The sequence below is a fragment of the Myxine glutinosa genome, chromosome 8, assembly GCF_964187855.1.
Source record: "Myxine glutinosa chromosome 8, kmMyxGlut1.1, whole genome shotgun sequence".
In the NCBI taxonomy this organism is placed as follows: Eukaryota; Metazoa; Chordata; class Myxini; order Myxiniformes; family Myxinidae; genus Myxine; species Myxine glutinosa.
The window spans coordinates 75,001,050-75,028,241 of NC_136268.1; the positions used below are offsets into that span (position 1 = coordinate 75,001,050).

The window sequence follows — 27,192 nt, forward strand, 5'->3', positions numbered from 1 at the left end:
CAACTAAACTTTAAAAGGTCAAACTTCGAATTGGGGTAACCAGCGCTTTATTTTTCCGCAAATAATACAAGTCCGGCGTCATTCCCTGCAAGAACCACATCCAGACAGACAAATGACCCTTATTGAGGCTCTACATCGCAAAATGCTAGCTCCTACGAATCCAACAACCGTCACAATCCGTCCAGGGACTTCCGTACGTGCTCTACAATGCAGCACCTCTCTACCTGGTGCACACCTTTCGCACATCCTTCCTCGTTCGCACAACGCTTCATCAACACACCTCCTCGCGCCCACACCTTGGCACAAGCCACACCACATACCGACAGTTGAAACCTCAACCGTCCTCCTTCCTTGGATCAGCGTTCTGTTGAAAACGTGACATTTCTGTTCAAATTATTGAATTTCCAAATACTCTCCCTGCAGCGCCCGTGAGGCAGCTTGTCCCACATTATCTGCCTCCAGACCCATATGCGTTTTAATAACTTAACCTTATCAGCATACTAAATCTGTGTCCGCATCGATCAACACAAATGCATCGATGCATCTTCCAGCCGCCACTCCGCACTGTACCTTACTGTATGAACAAGACTTCCTGTTGGAACTTGGCTCCGGAAATTAATTACTCTGTCTTGAAATCGTTTATTTTAGCCATCTTAAATAAATCCATCCATCTATCCATCTTATAAATCCATCTTAAATAAAAATCCATCTTATAAGTAACGTATTCGTCCTGTGACATTGCCTGGCATATATGTCGCAGCCGGCCACTATTCCGACATGGCTCGTCTGACATGAACGTCCGACATCCAGCAAAGTCGAAATGACCCACAATGCATTTGGGCACACATCCTCCTCTGAGAGTGGGCGAGTTATCGCCAGCACTCTGAGCAAATCTCATACAGCACACCCGTGACTCGCGGCTCGCTCGGCTCCTGTCTGAACACCCAATATCCCTCTACCCAAACTTCCACGGAGCCGCACGGCGGAAACACAGGTTTGTACCATACTTTAGTTAAACGAACATTGCCAGGATTCTCGGATAGACGTTTAATTTCACAACACACATGACAAAAATCCGATTTAAATTCAGAGATCGCCGATCGACCTGGCACAACCATCTCAACGCGACGACGCCACGCCGCCCCCCCCCCCCCCGTCTTGGCGCGCACCCTCGTGCCTCCACACGAATCCCAACACTCCCTGCACGCCGCTCTATTCGCGTTCGCGGCGGGGTTTACATCGCAAAAAAACAGGATCTCCGACGCTTGACCTCTCTGATCCAAAATGCACTACATGACACCAATTCCAAAGGTGAGCTGCCTCAGCGATACATCCCACACATACAATACACAATATCTGCCATTGAATGAACTCTTCAATTCAAGTAAAACACACATATTGATTCGAATTCTGCAACCATCTCCAAGAAACCGCTTCATATCAACAGTAGATCGACAAGGGCACTCCGGGTGCTTTCCTGACCCGATTTATATCAATTCGCTTCCCAAACAACTCCCAAACAGATGAAAATCCGGACTCAGTTCAGGACCTCGCCTGTTCTCTCGGATAGACGTTAAAATGGACATTCCCGGCCTGAATTTCCCCCAAGTCGAGCAGATCACTTACAAAGCTTCACACCGAACCCCTCTGCTTTGCATATGTCATACAGACAAATACATTGGCTAGATACACACGTCAATTAACATCCCAATATACATTCATTCCTCATTCATATACTCATAGAAGTCTCCCAGACTTCGCGCGAAACTCAGATCGACTCAAATCATGCCTTTCTCCAGCCACTCCCAAACAATCTTTGCTCATTCATGTTACGTCTCTCATTCAAGGAAAAGGATTTTTGGGACTGGTTGGACGGGGGGTGGGTTGAGGTGAAAAAAAAGGGAAGGCAGGGCGGGGTGTTGGGGTGTTGCCTAGAGCCCTGGGACTGAGCTCAGGTCTTGGGGGGGTGGGGGGTGTTGCCTAGAGCCCCAGGACTGAGCTCAGGTCTTGGGGGGTTGGGGGGTCTTGGTCTGGTATCTGGTCCAGCGGCATCACTCGCTGTTTTACTTGTTTAACTACCTCCTTAATTGTTTTGTCCTGAACTTTGCTTCCTGAACTTGCTTCCTTTGGCTCTGAAGCTTCAAATTCCTACAATGCAGCTCCTGCTTCAATTTTCAATATTTCAAAACCTAACCTGTCCTTCTCACCCTGTGGCCACCTGGCCCATTTCCTGTGAGCTTATTTATTTTCTCTTGTCCACCAGATCCTGGCCTGCTTTATCTGGACCTCTTGTCTAGAACTTAGTCTAGAGCTTCCTGGCTTGACCTCGTAGTTGTCACTACCTTCTTGTCAAACCTACCTGGTACCTACGCATTTCACCCTTCCTGGCCATGTCCCTTTGGCCGTCTAAGTTAACCACAGCCCTCCTTCCCTGGCATGCAATGGCATACCCCATCTTGTCTCTGGGCTGTTCCTTCCTGGAAAAATCTTGGCCACCCGGTTTCAACCTATATGGCTGTCCGACCTCATTTTCCCCTCCTGGTGCTAACTGTAACTTTAAGCTTACTGTTAAGTCCTTACTTGTATCCTTACTTGTTTATCCTGGCTTTAACAAAGCTACGTCATTCTGAGGCCTAAATGAGCCTCTACTTACAATTTCTGTTCGAGTGCAGACAGCGCGGAAGACAAGGAGACTGAACCCGCTCGAAGGAGGAAGGTACGAATTTGGAATAATAGCCCTCTGATATAAAACAACTCCCACCTTTAATCAAATCAACGTGCCGGCGCCGGCCTCAGGTCAGCCTTCCTCCTGTCCCTCGGGCTCCGTTTCCCGTCCTCCGCGTCTGTTGACACCCCACTCCTGGTACCATCTGTGAAGAATCAGCTCTTCGTTTGCAAAAGAAGTCCACAAATAGCCTGAAAAATGACGCAGTTTATTAAAGCCAACTTATACAGATCCGGAGGAGGCCAAGACATCTATAGCAAGAGCCAGTCTCATGCCACGTCAAGCCTTCCTGAAAACGCATTGATTCTCATTCACTTATATACGAATACGATTATCAGAAAATCTCCGAGAGAACGAAGCGACTGGCGAGAGTCCCTCCCACCGTTTATCATTCGGGGGAGTCAGCCCTTCCTTATCATTTGGACCAATTGTTTCTCTGGGCTCCGAGAAAACAGAACTGTAACTCACAAAGAGGAGAGTGTATGCTTAGCCAAACAAACCCATATATTTTATGGGTTTGTGTACATGAGTAATCCAAAGCATGTTTATACAGAGTCATGCGTTGCTGAGATTAAAACAAAATATATATGGTTAACGATCATGTCATTCTACTAGCATTACGCAAAAACAAGCGCATGTGGGCGTGGTTTTACGACCAGCCTCGAAAAAAGCACACGTATACAATTTGTTCAGCATGACCTCAGCGAGCCTCTCCTCATCCAAAACTAAAACGAAGCAAAAACCCTTTATTAACTTCATGAAAATAGCGTTTTTAAACCAGATTTAAATCATAACACATTAGCATCCAACGTCTATAACTGAACTTTAGGCAATAACAAATCTACTACTTGACACAGTCTTATACTTATCCCTGGACACGGGCCTGTTCACACTCAGACTCACTCCCAGGCTCACTCACACGGGGTTTGTAGATGGTCGGGTTGAGGGTCCAAGGGTCCACAGCTCGTCCGGTCCCCGACTCGTACCGTACAGGCAATGGAAGACGGCAGGCAGCTCTCCACGTGGCGTAGGCGCGAGGCAGACAATTATATATCGGTGGATCGGTAAGTGGCGATTATATTGCGTATGTTATGGGTGTACCGGCGCCTTTATACGCGCTCCCGGTATTGCTATGTACAATGCGCCGCTCCCCAAATGGTGTTACCAAAGTGCCTTTCCTCGAAAGTCCTTCTGAACAAATGCCAAGGTTTGGCTTCCCTCACGAGTCCTTCACCACGCTGCAGTCCTTCGCCAGTCCTTCTCAGGCGAGCTCGCTCAGTCAGTGCTCTGTAATGCGCATCAATCCTTCTCCGCGTAAGTCCTTCTCAACGCTGCAGTCCTCTGCAATGTGTGCCGCGGAGTCAGTCCTTCGCCAGTCCTTCTCATGCGAGCGAGCTCAGTCAGTCCTCTCAAAGGGCTTTGCGTGCATGGTTATATATCGCCGCTTTTACCAGCCCTCTCGAACCTCTAGCCACACCCTTACCACGCCCCTTAGCCATGCCCACTCGAGCCCTGGTTGGTTGATGGGGTCTTACCGGCTCCGCCCTTGATGGCTGCTTGACGTGGCCACACCCCCACCCTTGCGCTCCGCCCCCTTTTCGGGCCTTACCTCGTGGCCTTTGGGCGGGTTTGAGTGAGCAAGAGCAGCAAACGCTGCTGGCAGCCAAAGCGTCACAAACTGCGAGGGGCAATGGGGTGCAGACAGGATAGGCGCAATGGAGTCGGTTGGAGGGAGGCTGCAAAATGGACGAATGGGACCTACTCTTATTTGTTTTACACAACGCAGATGCAACTATTGGGAATGGCCTTATCCTAAACACATACTATGAAATAACTAACGTTCTAAGGTGACCTACGTGTTGCATGTGGCCTAAATATGGGGTGCAACCGTTAACCTTTAATGATGTTACCTGTGTGGGTTCTCAAAACCGCAACACTGCATCCCTCCTTTCGCCAGGCTCATCCCGAGCCGAACCACATACCAGTGAGGACGGCCGGCTTCAAGCAAGGGTCAGGACTACCTTTTAAATTAGTGTGACACTTAGGTGTGGTTACCCTCTACAGTTAACCTAACACCCTGGGTGCGACAGTTTTAAACACTAGATATGTCCCACCTGCTGCATTGTGTACTATCTAACTGACTCACGCCCACAATTAACCGAATTACGGAATTATTCGCAAACTACACATAAAGCCGGTGGGGAGCATGTTATTTACAAGACACTAATTATTTACAAAACTACACCCAGGACCTCTCTTTTGTGGGAAAAGAGATAGAAATTTTGAGAAGAGGAAACACCAAATTGCACTGCACTGCACCAATACACCATACACCCATATGCACAAAAATAATTTTAAAAAATGCACAAAAAGCACCATCACCAAAACTGCAGTCATCAAAATGCACAAAAACATTTCAAAATAAACCATTAATGCCTTATGCTTGACTGCTGGGACATTGTATCTTCTTGCTTCATATTCTTCGGTGTGCCACCATAAAAGTTTACTATCTTCTTCTCCCGACACACCAAAGACTATTAATAAAAAGTGCACAAACCATGTCCGCTTTTTATGTTGGCCAGCAGGGCCAGCTTAGGTGGTCCGACTGCATGGCATGTGCGCCACTTAAGAACAGTGGTCCGCAAGTAAGACGCTGCTGGCAGCAATGGTCTGCTCCAGCAAAGGTGCCAGGCCACAGAACGTATGGTCCATATGGTGTACCGGTGCAGGCAGCAGGGTGCAGCGCAAGAGTGCGGCCGCACGGCTCAGGACACCTGCACACTCCCCTCAACAAAAGACCATGGGTCCATGGGTGGGGAGGAAGACAAACCAGAGGTTAGCAGGGGCAAGGGTGCAAGGGTACACACAATACAAGGCAATGCGATATGAGGGGCGTGGGAGAGTGAGCGGAGAAAGCTCGTCCCTAGCCGTTCGTCACCCCCCATGTCAATCTACTCTCCCCTTGCCCTTCCCAGTATTTACACAATTTACAAATTCGTCGCTACCGTCTTGTCTCCCATATCTCCCCCTAAACCAAATTCGTCCCCAATCCCTCCCAAGAAGGAAGGGATGGAATCACACACAATGTCTCACCCACGTCATGATGCGTCTTTCCATCCAAACATTTACAAAACCTGACGTGGAGTCCTATCACCTCGGTGAGTGGATGTGGATGGTGCGAAGAGATTTCTTTCTAACTATCCTTCTAATTGACATTAACTCTTTAAACTACCCGGGGTCTTGCCCTGCCACTTGGCATCTTTAAACTATGCGGTTCTAAAAACCAATTCCCACTGACCATCCTGTGGTGCATCCCAAATTTGGGGTCTCACTCCCCCCATTTTTCTCACTGTTCCCTTGCACAATTTCGGAGCTGGGTCGTGTGGCTCTACCAGCAGGTCTACCTAACTGCGCACCTCCGCCACTGAAGTCGCCATCCGAGCTTGCCTAGCTCCTGCAACTACCCTAACTTGGGGAAGGCCCTCCTGGCTCTCTCACCCCGCTAATGCCCTCCCTGGCATTGGGCTACCCGGGTCCTTCTCCTCGGATCCTCAGGCCCCGCTGAACTCTACTTCTGAACTCTACCTGGCTCCCAGAGCCTACCTGTGGCCTCACCTGGCTGACAGACTACCAGTGGCGGAGTGCCCCAATAACCATACTCACTAACAGGCTCACACGCTCAGCCATTCCACTTACTCATGCACCCCTCAAAGCAACAACTTGCTACTACTCGCACCACAGATGTCAATATCCAAACAATTTACCTACTCCCTCTACCTAACTTTAAACAACCCTCCCCGGGTATTCGTGAAGGGGTCCATCTTCCCCCATCCACTCCTTCGCACCATGCACTCCACACCACTCATTCCACACACCATTTTCTCCACACCATTTATTCCACACACCATTTACTCCACACCATTCATTCACTTGCACCCCATGCAAGTCATCACTCAATACACTTACACTTGTCCACAATACTCTACTCATACACTTTCACACACACACACACACACACACACACACATCATTCTCGACCAATGCCTCATTTCCTCACGCTCACCACAAAGACTCTCATTCACAATTCCTCATTTGCGCCGAAAGCGCATCCTCAAGCTCATACACACAGCATCATTTAACTAACTATTTCCCTCTAAAACTCGTGCTTTCCCTGTCATCCCTTACGCTAAGCACATCCCTCGTCATTATCATCCATCTAATCTGACTACGTCCCCACTACTAGTACAATGTCTCTACTTAAATCTCGGTCTCCTAAAGTCATTTCTAGGTCCCTAACAATTATCCGAGCTCACCCTGGCTAGTTCACACTGCCAAACCCCATACTCTACTTCTCCTTTGCCCCAATGTGTGAGGGATGTTAGAGCTACCATCCCTCTACACCGGATACCATTTGCCATCACGACTGCTATTCGTTCACTATCCTCGAGCCTCTCGGGGTGGGAAATACATTTTCACAGCTCGGCTTTGCAAAGCCGAGCAATGCGTGCGGATGGTCAGTCTCCTGTTGGTTGGGTCCGTCCGGCATTTTCGATTCTGGGGAGGAGGCATACTCAGTCCAAGGTTCCAGGCGCCATCGTGGCACAGAGCCTTTCGGTCTCCGGCCCGATGACCCAACCTCCCACCGGAGCGCCGCGCCCGCCAGGGGACGAAGGTCCGACCTGGCCTTCCTCCCCTGAAATCGTGCCGATCGCCTTGCCCGCGAAGGCGCGGCACTGACCATACAGGGCGGAGTCCGGCCCGAATCGTGCACGGCGCTCCTTGCGAGAGCGCCGCAGCAACGGTCTCCGCCGGCTCCGGCAGCACACAAAGCGCACCATGCCCCAAGAGCTCGCGTCGGCTATCCGTCGGCCAAAACGCTGCCCTGGTCCGCGTCGATGCTCGAGTCGCATTCTCACACCATGCGACCCTTTCCATACTCACACATCCAGGTGTCTCCATACACTCCGTTATTGCACTTTCTCTTGCACACCACCCAGGTGCACACACGCCGTTCGCACACTTCATTAACACACATCCTTGCACACATCATTGCGCACTCCTACCATTCACGCACACTCTGTTACACACTTCTCTGTTACACACTCCGTAACACACCTTTCTTCCCCGCAATCCTCTCCTGCACTCTCGCCCGTTACGTACTCCGTAACCAACACGGGAGTGCACTCTATTGTACACCCAATCACCCGCTCCGGTGTGCATCCCCGCACACTCTCTCCATCCATCTCTGGTGTGCATCCTCGCACACTCTCTGCAACACGCTCTGGTGTGCATCCTCGCACACTCTCCACAACCATCTCACACTCTGTGTCACACTCACTCTCACTTTCACACTCTGTTTCACACTCCATTCCACACTCCGTTTCACACTCGCGCTCCGGCGCCGTTCGCATACGCACGCCATTTACTTTCACTCCGCGCACCACGGACCTTCCACAAGCGCCCGGGTGACGTCGGGATCGTGTGGCCCTACTAGCAGGTCTACCTAACTGCGCACCTCCGCCACATAGCTGCCACCTGAGCTTACCTGCTCCTGCGACTACCTAATCGGGGAATGCCCCTCCTGGCACTTTACCCCCTGATGCCCACCGTGGCATTGGGCAACCCGGGTCCTCTCCTGGGATCCTCGGGCCCCACTCACAACAACTCTAACCGGCTCCCGGATCCTACCTGCAGCCTCACCTGGCCGACAAACTACCAGTGGCGGAGTGCCCCAATTGCTACACGCACCAATTAAGCCACACGCCCAGCCATTCCATATACTCATGCACCCAACAAAACACTTCGTTTCCACTACCCGCACCACAGGTGTCAATATCCATACAAAATTTGCCTATGCCCTCTAACTGGCTTTACACTACCCACCCCGGGCGTTCGTGAATGGGTTCCACCTCCCCCCATTCACTCCTTCGCACCATGCATTCCACACCTTTTATTCCACACCAAGTATTCCACACCACTTATTCACATACCATTTTTCTCGCACACCTTTTGTGCTCACACACCTCAAACACAATTCCACTTTTTTCTCACCCACCTCCAACACAATTCCACTTTTTTCTCACCCACATAATTCCATTTATTCTCAACACACAATTCCTCACACACACACAGCATCATCTAGCTGACTACTTCCCCTAAAACTCGTGCTTCCCCATCGTCCCTTTACACTATGCACTCCCTTTTTCTTTATCAACAACCTAAACAGTCTACGTCCCCGCTACAGTGCAGGTGGCACTACATAAATCTTGTCCCTACAGTCTGCTAGATCCCATCATTATCCTAGCCCTCCCTCGGCTAGCTTTGGTGCCCCATGGAGGTAACCATTGCTGGCACCTCCATGTGCCTATCACTGCCATCCCCCTAAACTAATGCTCATGGGCCCTGGGTGAGGAATGGTGATACTACCATTCCCCGACGTGGGGTACACTACTCTCATCAGTCCACTACACTCGAGCCTCACCAAGTGGATGTACATTGTCACCACTCGACCTCGAAGGGCCGAGCGATCCATTCGGGTGGTTGGTCGCCTGTATGGGGTGTCCGTCCGGCATTTTCGATCCAAGGGAGGAGGTATGGATGGGCCGAGGTGCAGGGCTCCATCCCGGCACGGGGACTTGCGGTCCCACGCGCGGTGGCCTAACCGGCCCCGGTCGGAGCACCGCACCCGGGAGGGTGCGCGACTCCGAAGTCTCCTACCTCCCTTGAATCTCGCTGATTGCCTTTGCCGCCACGGCACGGCACCAACCATATAGTGCGGGGGCCGGTACGAATCGTGCATGCTGGCCCTTGTGAGACCGACGTGGCATGGATTCCTTCCGGTCCCTGCAGCACACAACTCACCGGGGGCTCACGTCTGCTATCCGTCCCGCTAAACACTACCCCGGTCGGTGTCGATGCTTGAGCCGCATCCTCACTACTCGCGACCCACTCCGCACACCCAGGCGCCCCCGCACCTCCCATACACTCCGTGACTGCACACTCTCCTTCCACATTCTCTGTTGTGCATTCTCCCTCACACTCCGTACTTGTACCTGCACACCTAGGCGCACTCACACCTTTCACACACTTCAGTACACACTTTTCTTTTACACACTCAGGTGTGCACTTTTCCTCCACACACTCCTTTACCGCACAACAAGGCGCATACGCGCCCCCCACACACTTTGGTGTGCATTCTAGCTCACACTCCTCGTCCATCGCACACTCTTTTTCCACACTCCCAGGTGCGCACTCCCCTGTTACACACTCCGTAACACACTCGGCCACCTCACACTCATTTTCTACACCCTCGGGTGTGCACTCCTCCTTCGCACATTCAATCATCGCACACTTTTTCCACACTCTCGGGTGTGCACTCCTCCTTCGCACACTCAATCATCGCACGCCCTGGCGCACACTCTCTCTCGTACCGCGTACCAGTCGCCCTCGTACACCGCACAATGGACCTTCCGCGAACGCCCGGGTCTCGTGTCTGTCCCAAGCGAGCCAAAAACCCGTTCGCGCCAAACGCATTCACGCCATTTTCGCAACTCACCTCGGGGTCCTCCTTCCCCGGCTGCACCTGCAAACTTTCCATTGGGTTAGCAAGCCCGGCATCATGGTGCAAATGCGAACTTTGCACGGATTCCATTACTTTCTCCCATGATTTATTTTCTGGTTCTTCTGTCTCTCCTGCCCCAATTGTTTCTTTTTCCTCGACGACCGCCAGCTGCACCTGCAAACTTTCCATTGGGTTAGCAAGCCCGGCATCACGGTGCAAATGCGAACTTTGCACGGATTCCATTACTTTCTCCTGTGATTTATTATTTCCTTCCATTACTATTTCCGCCCATGAAATTCCTTTGTCCAATTCGGCGACCGTCGGCTCTTCTACACCCCGCGTCGCGATTTCCATAGCCCCAGTCAACTTAGCCGTCCCTCGCTCTACCTCGCTCCCCATGCGTTCCTCACACCGTGTCGCCTCGTCATGTACCACCGCGACCTTCCCGCTCAACCTGCGCCCAATCTCCTCCCCCGCCTTTTTCATGTCACACCTGGATTGTGTTATTTCTTCCATCATCTCTTGCGTATCGCACCTGGATTCGTCTAGCATGGCGTCCATTTTTGCATTCATCTTTTTCTAGCCACACATTGACTCTTCCATAAAGGTCCTCATTTGTGTCATAAATAGGCCCATATCCATTGGCACTGCGGGCCCGGCTCTCGCCGCCACGTGCGAGGCGCCGCCATTTCTGTTACCAGCTGCCGCCCCCTCTTCGGCTCTCTCCACTGCCAACTGTCCCTGCAGGTCCTGGGTCATCAATTCTTCTTCTTCTACCCCCACCGGCATTCGACCGCCTTGGCCAGCCATGGTACGAATATAATTTGGTTTTTACAAACTAAATTTCATTCGCTCGTAATTTGGAGCCAATTCGTCCAAATAATTTCTTAGGGTTCAAATCCCACTCCACTGACACCAAATTGTTGCGGATCTTCGAAGCCTGTTCCCGTTACAAAGGGGAGATTAAGCCCCTTTTTCTCCTTGGGTCTTCGAAACCGCGAGACCGAGTCGCTACTTCCCGGCAAACGTGGAAAAGGCTTTCGGGACAATTTCACACGTACCTTGAGTACCCACGCTGCAGTGGCAGCGGGGATCACGTCTCGCACGAACCACACGTAATGGAGTACGCCCGAGCAGAATGCGTACCACATGACTCATGCTGTTACCTTTCTATAGGAACCCGATTAGAGCGATCTAATTCGTACCATGCGAGACCAATGATGGAAAAGACAAACCGGTCGAATCAGATGGAAGAACAGATTTATTTACACTATTCACAGGAACTGGTAGAAGGAAAGGGACACAGGGCGGAACTTAATCAATCTTATACTAAATCCCAGACAATGGGCCCAATTACCCACACGGGGAGATGGAGGGTGGATGTTCGCGCCCAAATGCGCCGGCTTCGGTCGCTCCAGGAACAGCTCACCCGGCGTGGCCCTCTGGTGGTCACAGCACGTATCCCGGCGAAGGCAGGCAGGAGGGAAAATCCTCGCGGCGCATATCAGGCAAAGGCAGGCAGGAGGAAAATCGCGCGTCTGTGGCCCGGCGAGGGTCATCCTTTACAGCGTGCGATTAATACTGCGCAGAGCGTGGGGAGCAGGGCAAGTTCGTGTACAACCGGGTAATTCAGTTCATACGATATCACTCAATACTGACGCGCGTTCCCAACTCGTCTGCTCTGGACCTCAACTGCACTCCTCCCAGATCTGCCGTATTCTGACTGAACTGAACTTGTCTCCGATCTGCCGTATTCTGACCGAACTGAACTCGTCTCTGATCTGCCGTATTCTGACCAAACTGAACTCGTCTCCGATCTGCCGTATTCTGACCGAACTGAACTCGTTTCCGATCTGCCGTATTCTCACGCGCGGGGCTCTGAGCCGGGTTATATGGCCCCGCCCTAGCCCGACTCGAATGTTCCAAACCCCTCCTTTTGCCGCAGTGGTAAGTCACTCCCCTCGAGCCCTGATTGGCGGCTCGTGCTTACCCATGGCTCCTCCTCCGCCTTCCTTCGGCCTTGGTCGACTTGTTCAGGCCTGCCGCGTGGTATTTCGGCACCAATACCAAACCAAAGCGCCAGAAGGACACCTAATTTTCACTGGCCTACCCAATGCAAAACTAACACAGGAAAGGACTACGCTTACATTTACTAAGAAATAACTGAACTTAAACGAGGCTGCCTGATGTAGTGTAACTAACTAGGAGGGGAAATTAACCTTTATTACAAAACCGCAACAATATATGTATGTATATATTGTTGCGGATATGAGATTGGCCTCCATCCATATCCGCTTGTAAATATTCCCCTATTTCCTCCATACTTCCCAACTATCCCCAATCCCCCATTCCCTAGTCCCATTTTCTGTAAACAACACTCTGTAGACCCGACCTTCCCCTATTTCCCCCATTAAATGTCGCATCCAGGTCCACCGCACCTCACGTAGACAACTATAGGACATCTTGCTAGTTATTCTTAGTCTATGTCAGTTAAGGACTCGTTTCCATTAATTCTGACTCTTCGTTGCACCAGAATGTGATTGTATGGCACCGTTAGGAAGTTTAGGACCTCCCAATACCTCCCCGCAGCTCTTCCTCACGGTTCAACAACAACAACAACAACAGCGGCGGCGGCGCGGGGAGTGGGCGTCCTCACTCCGGCTTGGTTGGTAGGGGGCGTTGAAAGGGCACCAAGCCTTTCCAACGAGCTGCCATCGAGCATGTGCTCGACGGGGTTACCACGTAGGGGCTCGCTGTCAGCTCCTCGTCAAGGGCGGAGCCCGGTAACCCCCCGCACCCAATAGAAGCGGCGGACCGATCCCATCTGGGGCGGAGCCAACGAGCCGAGGGCGTGTCACTCCCCGCTGAGCATGCGCAGGAAGAGGGAGGTGACGTCAGATGCGCCCTCAGCTTGGAGAGAGAAGGACGCCACCTCCGAGCGCTGCAATACCTCCCCGCATCTCTGGACCGGACCGTGTTTGATTCTGCCCCTGAGCCAAGGTGCACCTTGTGCTATCGACTGCCTGTCCTTCCCTGCCATCAATCCTGTGTAAGTCAGTCTTGTTCCGTTTGTCTGTGGTCGGTCGGGGATAGATAAGGTTGTGTCTAAGTGCCTATCTCTTCTGTGCTTTACCTCTTACCTTGTAATCTCCCCTTTTCTCCACCACCAATTATATCCTCCTCCGGAGGTCTTGAGAACTGTACCCCTTGTGTCGTTTCATTTATCCCAGCCGTTGTGTCCTTTCCTTCATTGATTTAGCATAGCGCGATTTGGTCAACGTCGGGTGGAATCGGGTAAGTTGGGGAAGAATCGGGTAAACTGTGCGAACACGGCGGCCATTCCGCTCGGCCCATCATAACATCTTAAGCCGTGTCCGTAACAATTGGTGTCAGGAATGGGATCGGACCCGAAGCGCGCTTAACGCGCTCAAAATTACAAGTGACCGAAATTTGTTTTGTTTTAAAATAAAAACCGGAATTTTGAAAGTCGCGCTATGGCGGATCAAGACAGCTGGGTTCCGGTAGAGGAGAGTGAGGCAGGGTCGATCCAGGACCAAATTGAGGGACAAGAGGAGAGCGAAGCAGTGAGGGCGGCAGGTTCGCAAAATGGCGCCTCGCACATGGCTACGGCGGCCGCACCCGCTGCACAAGTGGGAGGGATGGCCCAAATGCAGGCCCTCATGGAGCAATTTATGGTGCAAATGCAGGCGTCCCTCAAACTGCAGAGTGAGCAATTGGGGGTAATGGGGAACTGGATGGATGCTCAGGGTGAGCGATTGGAGGGCCAAATGGGGGTAATGGGGAACCGGATGGATGCTCAGGGTGAGCGATTGGAGGGCCAAATGGGGGTAATGAGGGACGAAGCGAGGGGTACCGGTGAGGGATTAGACAAGAAATTAGAGGGGTTAGACAATGGGATAGAAGGGGTGAAACATGGGTTAATGGGGGTGGAAAATAGAATGGCTGCCCAGGAGAATCAGATAGAGGGAGTGAAAAATGGGTTAGAGGGGTTAGAAAACAGTATGGAAGGCAAATTGAGGGACATGAGGGACCAAGCGGAAAGGGAAGTTTAAAAAATGGGGCAGCAGATAGAGGGGGTCAGAATGGGGGTAGAAAGTAAATTGGATGCTCACAGGGAGGAAATGGAGCAGATGAGGGTGGCATCTGGGTAGGAGATGCAAGTGATGGGAGAGGAGATCAGAAGAGGTGTGAGTGAGGAGGTCGGAGGAGTGCGCGAGGAGGTGAGGCACTGTAAGGAGCGCATGGAGAAGGAGGTGAGAAAGGGGACTGTAAAATTGCAAGGGGGTATAGAGGAGTTGACGCTGGGAGTAGAACAACTGACAGTGGGACAAAAGGAGTTGGGGGACAGGTAAAGAAGAACACAGCGGTAATAGAGGGTTTAAAATCGACACAGAAGGAGATGAAAAAGGACGTAGGGGTAATTAAAAAAGAGTGTCAGACGGTACATGAGGACCTGACGAGGAAAATGAACAAGGTGGTAGAGGTGATGGAGGTTAAAGAGCGGGAGGTGCGGGAGCACATAGAAAAAAATAAGGTGGAGTTAGAGGAAGAACTTAAGGGGGCGCACGAGGAGATGAAGGAGGGGAAGCAGAAATTAGAAGAGGTGGAGGAAGGGGTGAGCGAAATTAAGAAGCGATGGAGAGAGGATAAGAAAGAGATAAAAGAGGAAGTAAAAGAATTGGTCCAAAGTCTGTGTTCGGATCGTGATGATGTGCTCATTAACCGGATCAGGGATTCGCAGGTGATGGAGGAGAAGCGAAGAGAAAGAGGACCCGGTGTAAGTGGTGACCAATATGGTCGTGCGTATGATGCGCCAGGGGATTTACTGAGCTTGGGGGTCGAGATAGACCCGGATGTTCGTGAGAGTCCAAGAGTGAGGTGTATGGCTGGTCCGGAGGGTATGGAACGAGGGTGCGAGCGAGAGGGTCCGGTGATGGGAGAGGTGCGAGGTGTGAGTGAGCAAGGTTGTGGTGGTATGGATTGGGTAGCGGGTTGCGGAAGTGTGACCCATGCATCGACACCAACAGGGGTAGTTTTTAGAGGGACAGGGGAGGCACGAGAGCCCCTTGGGGGTAATGTACTGTGGGGGCCCGGCCGGTTCGGCCCCGCGCTGACCCCGCAAGGGGCGACGCACGGGGTCCGGCAGGCGGGCAACGACTCACATACGAGGTGGTCCCACAAGGTCCCACTTGCGCCGTATAACGGTGGGTAAGGGTGGCATCCCTGCCACCCTTCCCATGAAGTGGGGGCAAATGCGCTATAGATTATGGGGTGTATGGCAGTGAAAACTAGCCCGGGTGGGTTAGGTTATATTGTTAGGGATCTAGCGAAGATGACATTAGGTAACGTTAAGGTTAGTTAGTGACAAGGATACATGTAGTGGGGACGTAGTAGCTTAGTGGATGATAATGACGAGGGAGCGCACTAGTTTAAAGGGACGACTGGGAAGCGCAAGTTTCAGAGGGGAGTAGTTAGATGAGATGATGCTGTGTGAGAACTGGACAGGTGTGTGGAGCAGTGTATGAGTAGTGAGTGTTGTGGATCAGCGCGAATGCGCTTGGGGGAGAGAAGGGTGCAGGCGGCACCAAGTATGAGAGCACAGGTGTGCAAGTACAGGTGTGTGGAATATATGGAGTAAGTGGTACGGAGTGGTGTGCATGGTGCGAAGGTGTGGATGGGGGAAGAGTGGACCCCTTTCACGAGTACCCGGGGCGGGTAGTGTAAGTGTTAGGTAGAGGGTATAGGTAAATTGTGGTTGGATATTGGCATTTGTGGTGCAGTTGCAGAATGGTATTGTGGATGGGCGCATTAGTGTTGTGGAAATGGCTGGGCGTGTAGCCTGTTAGAGTGTGTAGTTGGTTTGGGCACTCCACCACTGTGAGGATGTCGGCCAGGTGAGGCCGCAGGTGGGCTCTGGGAGCCGTTAGTGTCAGTGGGTGCCTGAGGATCCCGGGTGTGGATCGGGCAGCCCGTGCCAGAGAGGGCACTGAGGGGGTGAGAGTGCGAGAGGGCCTTCCCCAGTTAGTTAGGTTAGGGTGAGGAGCAGGTAAGCTCGGGTGGCAACTACGGTGGTGGAGGTGTGCAGGTGGGTAGACCTGCTGGGAGAGCTACACGTCACAGCCCAGAAATTGTGCGAGGGCACCGAGTGATGAATCGGGGGAGTGAGACCCCAAATTGAGAAGCACCACAGTTTGGTCAATGGGAATTGGTTTTTAGAACCCATAGTGTAAGTTGGCCAATGGATTGGCAGGGAAAGACCCCTGGTAATGTAAAGTTGTTAAAGTCATTAAGGAAATAGTTAGGATTGATGAACCTGTCGCACCATACGCAGCCACTTACCTGAGGTGATGATGATGACTCCACACCTGTGTTTTCTTTGTTTTGTGTTGCAGGAAAGGAGAATTGCTGTGTGGATTTGTGAGACGCATCACGACGTGGATGAGACATTGGGGTGATTCCATCTCTCCCTCCTTAGGAGGGACTGATGATGAATTGGTGATGGCAAATTTTGATGTTGAGTTGGAGATGGCAAATTTTGATGAGAGTTGGAAATGGCAAATTTGATTGGTTAGGAGGGAGAGAAGACGAATTTGGTTTATGGGAGGAACGGGGAAGACAGTAGGGACGTTTGTTGATGTGTAAAGTAGATGTTTATGGGTAGTGTTGTGTTTTGTGGATACAGTAAGGGGTAAGGGAGGGGCAATGTAGGTTACCTGGTGGGGGGGGGGGGGGGGAGTACGGTAGGAACGTACCTGTCTCACCTGGTTCCCATGTGCCCCCAGTGTGCATTACCTTGTATTGCGTACACGTTTGCGCCCTTACCACCTTACTCACTTGTTTCTTTTGTCTCCCACCTCCGAGGATCTGGCTTTGGGGCAGAGAGAGAGGAGAGAGAGGTGCTGGCTCCGCAGTTGTGGGCCTGTACTTTCGCTGCTTGCTGCCTGGATCGATACACCATATGGACCGCAATTTTTGTGGCCGCCCACAATGGACCGCAGTTCTTTTGCGGGCAAGCACCACCCGTTGATGGACCTCTGGGTCAACGTGGCACCTATGCCATACAGGTGAACCACTTATAGTTGGCCCCCCTGACGGCCACAATTCAGAAATGGACGCGGTTGGCGCCTTTCTTTATTTTTAAAGAAGCCAGAAGGCCAAGTGCACTCCAGGAAGGCAAGACCAGTGGCAGAACATCGGCCGGCTGCGACACCACCGGTGACCATGAACAATTAATTGTGCATTTTTATGAACACTTTATTGGTGCACCGGATGGTGCTGACTGTGCATAAAGGGGTGGTGCTTTTGGTGCTTGGATGGGGTGCTCTGCACATTATTAAAGGCCGTAAGGCCACAGGGCACTCGTGGGTTGGTGTATCGATGCTGGCATGCGTGCTCTCTCTCTATGCATAACATCTGCATGTGTTCCTCAAAGAACAGGTCCTGGATCGTAGTGTAAATATCAGGCTTGTGTAAATAATGCTCCCTACCGGCTGTATGTTTAGTTTGAGAATGCTTTCCGCGATTCGGTTATCCTGTGGGTGTGTTTCTGTTAGGAGAAGGGTGCAACGTCGCAGGGGGACATATTTACTCATTTGTGAACATCTGTAAAACTGTCGCACTCAGGGTTGAGTTAATAGTAGAGGGAACTACATCTGAGTGCCACACTAACGTAGGTAAAAATTTATCGGGTCGGGACGCCCCGAGGTAGAGAAGGGTGCAATGTTGCGGATATGAGATTGGCCTCCATCCATATCCGCTTGTAAATATTCCCCTATTTCCTCCATACTTCCCAACTATCCCCAATCCCCCATTCCCTAGTCCCATTTTCTGTAAACAACACTCTGTAGACCCGACCTTCCCCTATTTCCCCCATTAAATGTCGCATCCAGGTCCACCGCACCTCACGTAGACAACTATAGGACATCTTGATAGTTATTCTTAGTCTATGTCAGTTAAGGACTCGTTTCCATTAATTCTGACTCTTCGTTGCACCAGAATGTGATTGTATGGCATCGTTAGGAAGTTTAGGACCTCCCAATACCTCCCCGCAGCTCTTCCTCACGGTTCAACAACAACAACAACAACAACAGCGGCGGCGGTGCGGGGAGTGGGCGTCCTCACTCCGGCTTGGTTGGTAGGGGGCGTTGAAAGGGCACCAAGCCTTTCCAATGAGCCGCCATCGAGCATGTGCTCGACGGGGTTACCAAGTAGGGGCTCGCTGTCAGCTCCTCATCAAGGGCGGAGCCCGGTAACCCCCCGCACCCAATAGAAGCGGCGGACCGATCCCATCTGGGGCGGAGCCAACGAGCCGAGGGTGTGTCACTCCCCGCTGAGCATGCGCAGGAAGAGGGAGGTGACGTCAGATCCGCCCTCAGCTTGGAGAGAGAAGGACGCCACCTCCGAGCGCTGCAATACCTCCCCGCATCTCTGGACCGGACCGTGTTTGATTCTGCCCCTGAGCCAAGGTGCACCTTGTGCTATCGACTGCCTGTCCTTCCCTGCCATCAATCCTGTGTAAGTCAGTCTTGTTCCGTTTGTCTGTGGTCTGTCGGGGATAGATAAGGTTGTGTCTAAATGCCTATCTCTTCTGTGCTTTACCTCTTACCTTGTAATCTACCCCTTTTCTCCACCACCAATTATATCCTCCTCCGGAGGTCTTGAGAACTGTACCCCTTGTGTCGTTTCATTTATCCCAGCCGTTGTGTCCTTTCCTTCATTGATTTAACATAGCGCGATTTGGTCAACGTCGGGTGGAATCGGGTAAGTTGGGGAAGAATCGGGTAAACTGTGCGAACACGGCGGCCATTCCGCTCGGCCCATCATAACATCTTAAGCCGTGTCCGTAACAATATATATATATATATATATATATATATATATATATATATATATATATATATATAGATATATATATATATATATATAGATAGATAGATAGATATACACATACACACATGCACACATACATACACTACATGACCAAAAGTATGGGAACACCCCTTCTAATTTGTGGATTTGGCTATTTCAGCCACACCCATTGTTGACAGGTATATATAATCAAGCACACAACCATGCAATCTCCATAGACAAACATTGGCAGGAGAATGGGCCATAATGAAGAGCTCAGTGATTTTCAACATGGCACCGTCATAGGATGCCACCTTTCCAACAAGTCAGTTAATCAATAATCATATTTCTGCCCTGCAAGAACTGCCCCAGTCAACTGTAAGTGCTGTTATTGTGAAGTGGAAACGTCTAAGAGCAACAACAGCTCAGCCGCAAAAAAAGCTCACAGAACGGGACCGCCGAGTGCTGAAACGCGTAGCGCATAAAAATCGTCTGTCCTCTGTTGCAACACTCACTACCGAGTTCCAAACTGCCTCTGGAAGCAACATCAGCACAACAACTGTTCGTCGGGAGCTTTATGAAATGGGTTTCCATGGCCAGCCTACGATCACCATGCGCAATGCCAAGCGTCAGCTGGAGTAGTGTAAAACTCACCACCATTGGACTCTGGAGCAGTGGAAACGCGTTCTCTGGAGTGATGAATCACGCTTCACCATCTGACAGTCCGACGGACAGGTCTGGGTTTGGCGGATGCCAGGAGAATGCCACCTGCCTGATTGCAGAGTGCAACTGTAAAGTTTGGTGGCGGAGGAATGATGGTCTGGAGGTGTTTTTCCTGGTTCGGGCTTGGCCCATTAGTTCTAGTGAAGGGAAATCTTAATGCTACAGCATACAATGACAGTCTAGACGATTGTGTGCTTCCAACTTGTGTGGCAACAGTTTTGGGAAGACCCTTTTCCTGTTTCAGCATGACAAGGTCCCCATGCACAAAGCGAAGTCCATACAGAAATAGTTTGTCGATATCGGTGTGGAAGAACATGACTGGCCTGCACAGAGCCCTGACCTCAACCCCATCGAACACCTTTGGGATGAATTGGAACGCCAACTGCGAGCCAGGCCTAATCGCCCAACATCAGTGCCCGACCCTCACTAATGCTCTTGTGGCTGAATAGAAGCAAATTCCTGTCGCAATGTTCTAACATATATTGGAAAGCCTTCCTAGAAGAGTGGGAGCTGTTATAGCAGCAAAGGGGGGGGGGGGGCAACTAAATATTAATGCCCATGATTTTCGAGTGAGATGTCTGATGTTCGGGTGTCCACATACTTTTGGTCATGTGGTATACATACATATATATGTCAAACGACTCCATGGTAAGATCTCCAACCTTAAGAATAAGGTAAGATCAACAACGTATATGCAATTTTTAATTTTTTTGGGATACAAGATCGAGTCTCGTGAAAGAGTGAACATTTATCACACAGAAAATCAAAACAGACACACAAAGTATATAATAAGGGGAGCTATATAATAAGGGGAGTGGTAGCCAAGATGGGCTAAGAAGGGGAAGCACACAAACACAACATTTGTGAGCAGGGACATCGGGAGAGGAAGAGGGCTTGGGGGGGAGGCGTGGGAAGGGGGGGGGGGGGGGGAGAAGTATAAAACACAAGGATACTACAAGGACTTCCAGGAAAGAAGTTGGTATTTAAAAAAAGTGGATCTGGGGTGAAATTAGCGGGGGTAGAAAAGATCAAGGTTTTGGATGGGGGAAGATAAGAGTGAACAGCTGTTTTAAAGAGCTGGAGGGAGGAGTGGGATTGAAGAGAGTGAGGGAGTTTGTTCCAGAGGCGGGAGAAAAGAGGAATGAAGGAGTGAAGGTGAGCAGAGAGTCTTGATTTTGGCAGTTTAACCATAAGAGGGTTGCAGCAGATCTTGTGCGACCTGTAGGAATATTTGGGGGAAAGAGCCCAGAGAGAGCTGGGGGAGCAAGGCCAGAGATGAGTCGGTAGAAGACAGAAAGACCACCAACCTGCCTGCGATGAGTAAGTGAGAGGACCTCGGAGTTAACTTCATCGCGGGAGATTCCAATGATGCTGAAAGCTTTGGTTTCAACAGCGTGAAGTCGAGCTAGGTGTGAGGCAGGAGCACCAGCCCAGAGGGGAGAGCAGCATTCTATTGAGCTGCAGATGAAAGCCTTGTATGTGGTGAGGAGCTCAGGTGTGCCAAGGAAGGACTTCGCACGACGGAGGATGCCCAGTCGGCGACTGGCTTTGGAGTCATTGAAAATTGAAATGTGGTTTTCCCAGGAAAGATCATGGCAGATAGTGAGACCCAAAAGATTGAGTGACAGAACTTCTTGGAGAGGATTGTTCAGAAAGTTGATGGGAGGGTTGTCAGGTCAGTCTTTTCGGAGAGACATAGTAAGAGTGTGAGATTTGTCAGGATTGAAAGACATGTTCCACTTATTTGACCAGTCTGTGATTTTGTCCAGGTCTGCAGAGAGTGAGGAGGCTGCAGACTGCTAATCTGAGGGATGAGGAATGGAGCGGCAGAGAGTGGAGTCATCAGCAAAGAGATAGAGAGGATTTTCAAGACAGTCAGAGAGATCATTGATGAAGACCAGAAAAAGCACAGGGCCCAGAACACTGCCTTGGGGAACTCCAGCCTTAACAGGAAGGGGAGATGAGAGAAACCCATTCAGGGCCAAACGTTGACTATGACTAGAGAGGAAGTCCGCAAGCCATGCGTGGAAATTTCCAGGGATACCATAGGAGGAGAGTTTGGTGAGCAGAGCGGGGTGCCAGACCGTATCGAAGGCACGTGATATGTCAAGGGAGACAGGTCTAATTTCCTGTTTGGCATTGAGGACCTCCATCCATTGTTGAGACAGCAGAAGCAGCATGTCCAGAGTAGAGTGACCTGGTCTGAAACCCAATTGATGATCAGAGATCAAGCCATTGGAGAAGAGGAAAGATTTGATATCCAAAGCAATGATGGATTCCATGGCTTTGCTGATAATTGGGAGCAGGCTGATTGGTCTGTAGCTGCAGGGATCTGTTTTTGCACCTTTTTGTGTAAAGCGGTGATGTTGGCTGATTTCCAAGCTGATGGCAGATGACCTTGAGCAAAAGAGAGGGTGAAGAGAACAGAGAGAGGGAGTGAAAGAGCGGCAGAGCAGGATTTTAGGACCCGTAGGCTGATGCCGTCAGTTCCAGTTGCAGAATCAGAGTCGAGGGTTGACAGAAACTTCTCCACCTTGTCAGGAAGAAAGGACTCCAAGTCCAGGAGCAGCTGAGTACGACTGGGTACGGTGGGTACAGAGAGGGATGGGTTTGGGACACAAGATTTAGAGGCAAACACAGAGTTGAGTCATTCAGCTTTTTCATGTGTGGAGCCAGCTGTGTAGCCGTTTGAAGTAAGAGAGGGGATGGAGGCGGAACAAACACCAGAAACAGATTTGACCAGACACCACCAGGATTTGGAAGAGGGAGACAGGTTTGAGAGTTCGGTCTTAATAGTGGAGAGATATTGTTTCCTGGCTCTCCTGAGGGTGGACACACACTTGTTTCAGGCTTTGTGAAAGGAAATGAGATTTCCTTTTGTTGGATTTGCTTTCCAGGAGGTGAAGGCAAGTTGTTTCTGGGCAACTGCCTCACCACAAGATTCCGTGTACCATGGACGGGAGGAAGGGTATGACAACTGAAGACGAGATGGGATAAATCTGTGCATCAGAGAGAGCAATTTACTTTGGAAGAATTCCCAGGATGAGTTGATGTCAGAGGCGGAAGAGATGGGAGACCAGTCCAGATGATTGATGGCTCCTTGAAGACCGTGCCAGTTGGCCTGAGTGAAATGCCAGACTCGTCGACGCTGAGGAGGCTCTCTGAGAATGGTCAGAGAGATGTCCACTTTCACAAGCACATGATCAGGTGAGCCAATTGGAGCAGAAGAAGAGCAGCAGACATTTGCAAGGAAGTTCGTCATAACCAAGTCTTGAAGAGAAGATGCTCCGTTGACTGAGATCCGGGTCGGGAAATTGACAGATTGTGTCAGACCCAGTGAGTCGCAGAAGTCCTTGGCTGAGGAGAAATGTCTGGTGAGAGAGGTACCCACACCCAGCCAACTGGCATGGTGACAATTGAAATCACCACAAACTGCATGAGGAAGAGAGAGTTGGGATGAGTGGATAGAAGTTGGTCCAAATTATCAGACAGCGAGATGTAGATGGAGTCATCACTGTTTGGTGGACGGTACAACACACATATGAACTAAAGGTGGGAGCGAAGGGGAAGCCGTAGCCAGAGGTACTCCTGGGGGTGAGGTGGAGAGAGGGCAGTATATATGTATATGTAGATAAATATGTATATGTGTATATCTATCTATAATTCCAGTAATCTCTGTGTGTATGTGTGTATGTGTGTATGTGTGTATGTGTGTATGTGTGTTTGTATGTTTGTCTGTGACCGCTGTTTCTCGACAACTACCGGTCCGATATACTTGAAACTTGCCAGGTATATTGCTGGGGACCCGAGGATGTGCCTTTTCAAGGTTTGAAATTAATCGGACAAGTAGTTACCGAGCTATGGCGATTTCTTTACCAAACACCGCAAGCCGTTCGCTTTGGACCAAACCATTTCATGTAAATAGAGGGGGGGGGGGGGGGTTCTGTGGTCGTTGCGAATGGATCAAACCATTCATGTAAATAGAGGGGGGGGTTCTGTGGTCGTTACTGCCACGTGGTTTCAAAGTTTTTTTTTGTTGTTGTTGTTTGCACGCATGTTTTTTTGCACCCACGTACGGGCACGCCCTAGGATGTTTACACACACACACCCCTACACAAATTTTTTTTTTTTTTTTTTTTTTGGCAAGGAACGGGCACCCACGTACGGGCACGTCCTAGCTTATATATAGTACGGGCATGCCCTAGTATAGATAAACTGACCATCAAAATAAACTTATCACTTTCATTTTTTGAAATGTGCAGCTTTACAAACACGTTTCTTCAATTGTAATGGCGGATTATGTAACGGGAACTTCACTTCAATCACTTGGTTGATCAACAATGGCATGCTTGAGTGGTTCTGTATCGGGATCTTCCCCTTTAAATAATGACCCTCATAATGAAATCCTTCAGTTCTTGTGGTTGGACATTCATTTACTTGTGTCTATAGTCAATCTAGAGTCTAGAGGCTTCAGACAGGGAAAACAACAAGAAAATTCAGATGCCACACCTGACATCTGAACAGCGATTAAGGGCAATTGGGATGCTTGAGGCTGGTGTAAGCCAGATAACAATTGCCCAACGACTTGGATGCTTTCAGCCTGCAATTTCCAACCTGGCGAGGCGTTATGGTGAAACTGTAACTGTGAATGATGGTCCACGAAGAGGAAGACCACGTGTAACCACTCCAAACCAAGACCGCTGGATTGTGCTGCAGCATCTTCGTGATCGTTTCCGCACTGCCACGCAAACAGCTGCAGTGACAAAAGGTCGCCACAACAACCGCATCAGTGTCTCTACTGTGCGGAGGTGCTTGAGAAGTCGGGGCCTGGTGGCAAGACGTCCTTGCAGAGGTCTAGTGTTGAACGCAGTGCATCAACGGAACAGACTAAAATGGTGTCTGCTGCATCGCCGCTGGACACAGCAACAGTGGAGTGCATTCTTGTTCAGCGATGATTCAAGATTTTGCCTCCATGCTGCTGATGGGTATCAACGGGTATGGCGCAGAGGTGGGGAAAGGTATGCATCATGCTGTATTTGCCAGATCAATCGTTCGGGAGGACCCAGTGTGATGGTATGGGCCGGCATTTCCAGTCGTTGCAGGACACCTCTGGTCATCATCGTAGGCAATCTTACTAGTCAGCGTTATGTCAATGAAGTTTTGAGACCTCATCTGCTGCCATTTCTCCAGGCTCATCCTGACATCGCAGTTTTCCAGCAGGACAACGCTCAACCCCATGCTGCTTGCCTGACCACCAACTTCCTCGAGGAACAGGGTCTTGAAGTGATGCCTTGGATGCCTTATTCCCCTGACCTCAATCCCATTGATAATTTATGGGATGAGCTTGGTCGACCTCTTGCATCGAGAAGTTCAACGGCTGTCAATTGGCAAATGCTCATTCATGGCTTGCAGGAGGAGTGGGACAGACTTCCACAGAACCGCATCAGACGCCTGGTACAGAGCATGCGTCGGAGGTGTACAGCCTGCATCACAGCTCAGGGAGGACACACACGATATTGAGGACTGCTGTCATTCTGTCCTTGACTGTTAGGAGTGTTGTGTCCATTCCTGTGTCATTTTTTATGACTGTATTCAGGTGTGTGCCTTTGTGTTGCAGTGCTGTGACTTTTGTTGCACCACCCCTTGTGATGTTCATGCTTTTTGTTTTTTGTGATTGAGGCAACCTCTTGTTTGTTGACGTGTTTGGTAAAAATAGCTGAACTTTACCTCGGTGTTCAAATATTTTTCATTTTTGCATGGAGGATTTCAATGAGTGTCCTAAAGATTTGATAAGTTTATTTTGATGTTGAGTATATATATATACATGTCTACTCCATCAAAGAAATCGAGAGAACCTCCTTTTTTTCTATCCACCCAGGATCAAAAACCGCCTCGTTGCATTTGAGAGGTTCGTGGAGGATATACTGCGTGCCGGAGACTCGATGGAGGTTTCGGGTGACATTCTCCTGAAGCTGCTGGAAGATCAAAAGGCGAGACTGATTCGACTGCAGCACACCAAGTCATAGTCATCTCTTGTCTTACTATTTGATCCTCTCATTCTCACTGGTCCAAGGAGTACAGGCCGCATAATGGTCCTGCTGGGGACCTCCTTGGAAAGACAGATTGCTGGGGACCTCCTCCTCCATAACACCAGGGACAGATTACGAACTGCATTGTTGAGAAGAAATGGAATAGGTGATTGTTACATCCAAAAAGGCGGTGTCCTGTAAAAACGCTGCAGAAATGGTTTACATGCCACTTAATCATTCACAAATGAAATGATGATTGTCCTCTCCGCAACAAACATGATCTTGTACAAACATGTGCCGACTTATTTATTTCGTGATTATTACTTACCACCTGGAAAGCATTCCAACATGAATATTGTTGACCAACATGTATTATTCATGAATTAGTTGTGTGGTAGCAATAGACATTGTTGCGACTGGAATAAGTGTGGGATGAACAACCTCCAAAAGTCTCATCTTTGAGGCAATTATCAGCAATTACACGGCCTGGAGCTTTTTGCTACAGGTTAGGTGGGACATTATTTGTTGCTGTAAATTAAAGGGAAGATAAATGAAATTAAAAGGAAATTGAGGAATATGACACCTGATATGAAGTTTTTTTCACCATCTAATTATTACATAAATTATGCAAAGATAGCAGGATTTTTGAAAATTAGTCCATCAGCCTACCCACCACCGCTCTCCACTTTCTCCTTTCCTTCCCCCTCGTGTATCTTTCATAAATGTTTCTTACTTCCTTCTCCACAATTACCTCCCAAACCCGTTTCTCTGGTCTCGCTAATCCTTCCACAGGAGGCCAATTAGCCCATCATTGCCTGTGCTTTCTCTCCAGCAATAATTGTCACTGCCCCTTCTTTATTCCATCTCCAGCCACTGCACGACGTCAACACCCGATGCCGAAGGGGGTTCGGTGATGAGATGACGCACGCTGAAAGGGAGTACTCAGTTTTCTATTTTAGGGAGTACTCAATAAATATTATTACTTGCAAAATCGAAGATTTTTCAAGTATATTGGTCAGTTGCGTTTGTGGTTTTGTCTGTCTGTCTGTTACTTGCAAAATCGAAGATTTTTCAAGTATATTGGTCGCGTTTGTGGTTCTGGCTGTCTGTCTGTCTGTTTGTTTGTCTGTCTGTCACAGGCCTACAGGTCACAATTCTAAACCGATCGTCACGAAACCTCACCAAGTTGTATAGGGCGTCCCAATTGAGAAGCCTATTGTTTTTGGGGTCAAAGGTCAAAGGTCATATGGAGGTCAAATTTCTCAAATCGCCATTTTAAATCCGAT

The 27,192-nt window shown here is 50.0% G+C and overlaps 1 protein-coding gene across 1 annotated transcript in view; it reads left to right on the forward strand.

Moving 5' to 3' along the window:
• LOC137432087 (uncharacterized) overlaps nt 1–26,199 on the forward strand; it is a 44,756-nt gene extending 18,557 nt beyond the window's left edge. The window contains exon 2 of the mRNA XM_068123812.2: nt 25,756–26,199. Coding sequence (XP_067979913.2) covers nt 25,756–25,903 — 148 coding nt within the window. The 3' untranslated portion in view covers nt 25,904–26,199. The remainder of the gene's footprint in view (nt 1–25,755) is intronic.
• The last annotated feature ends 993 nt before the right edge of the window (nt 26,200–27,192 follow it).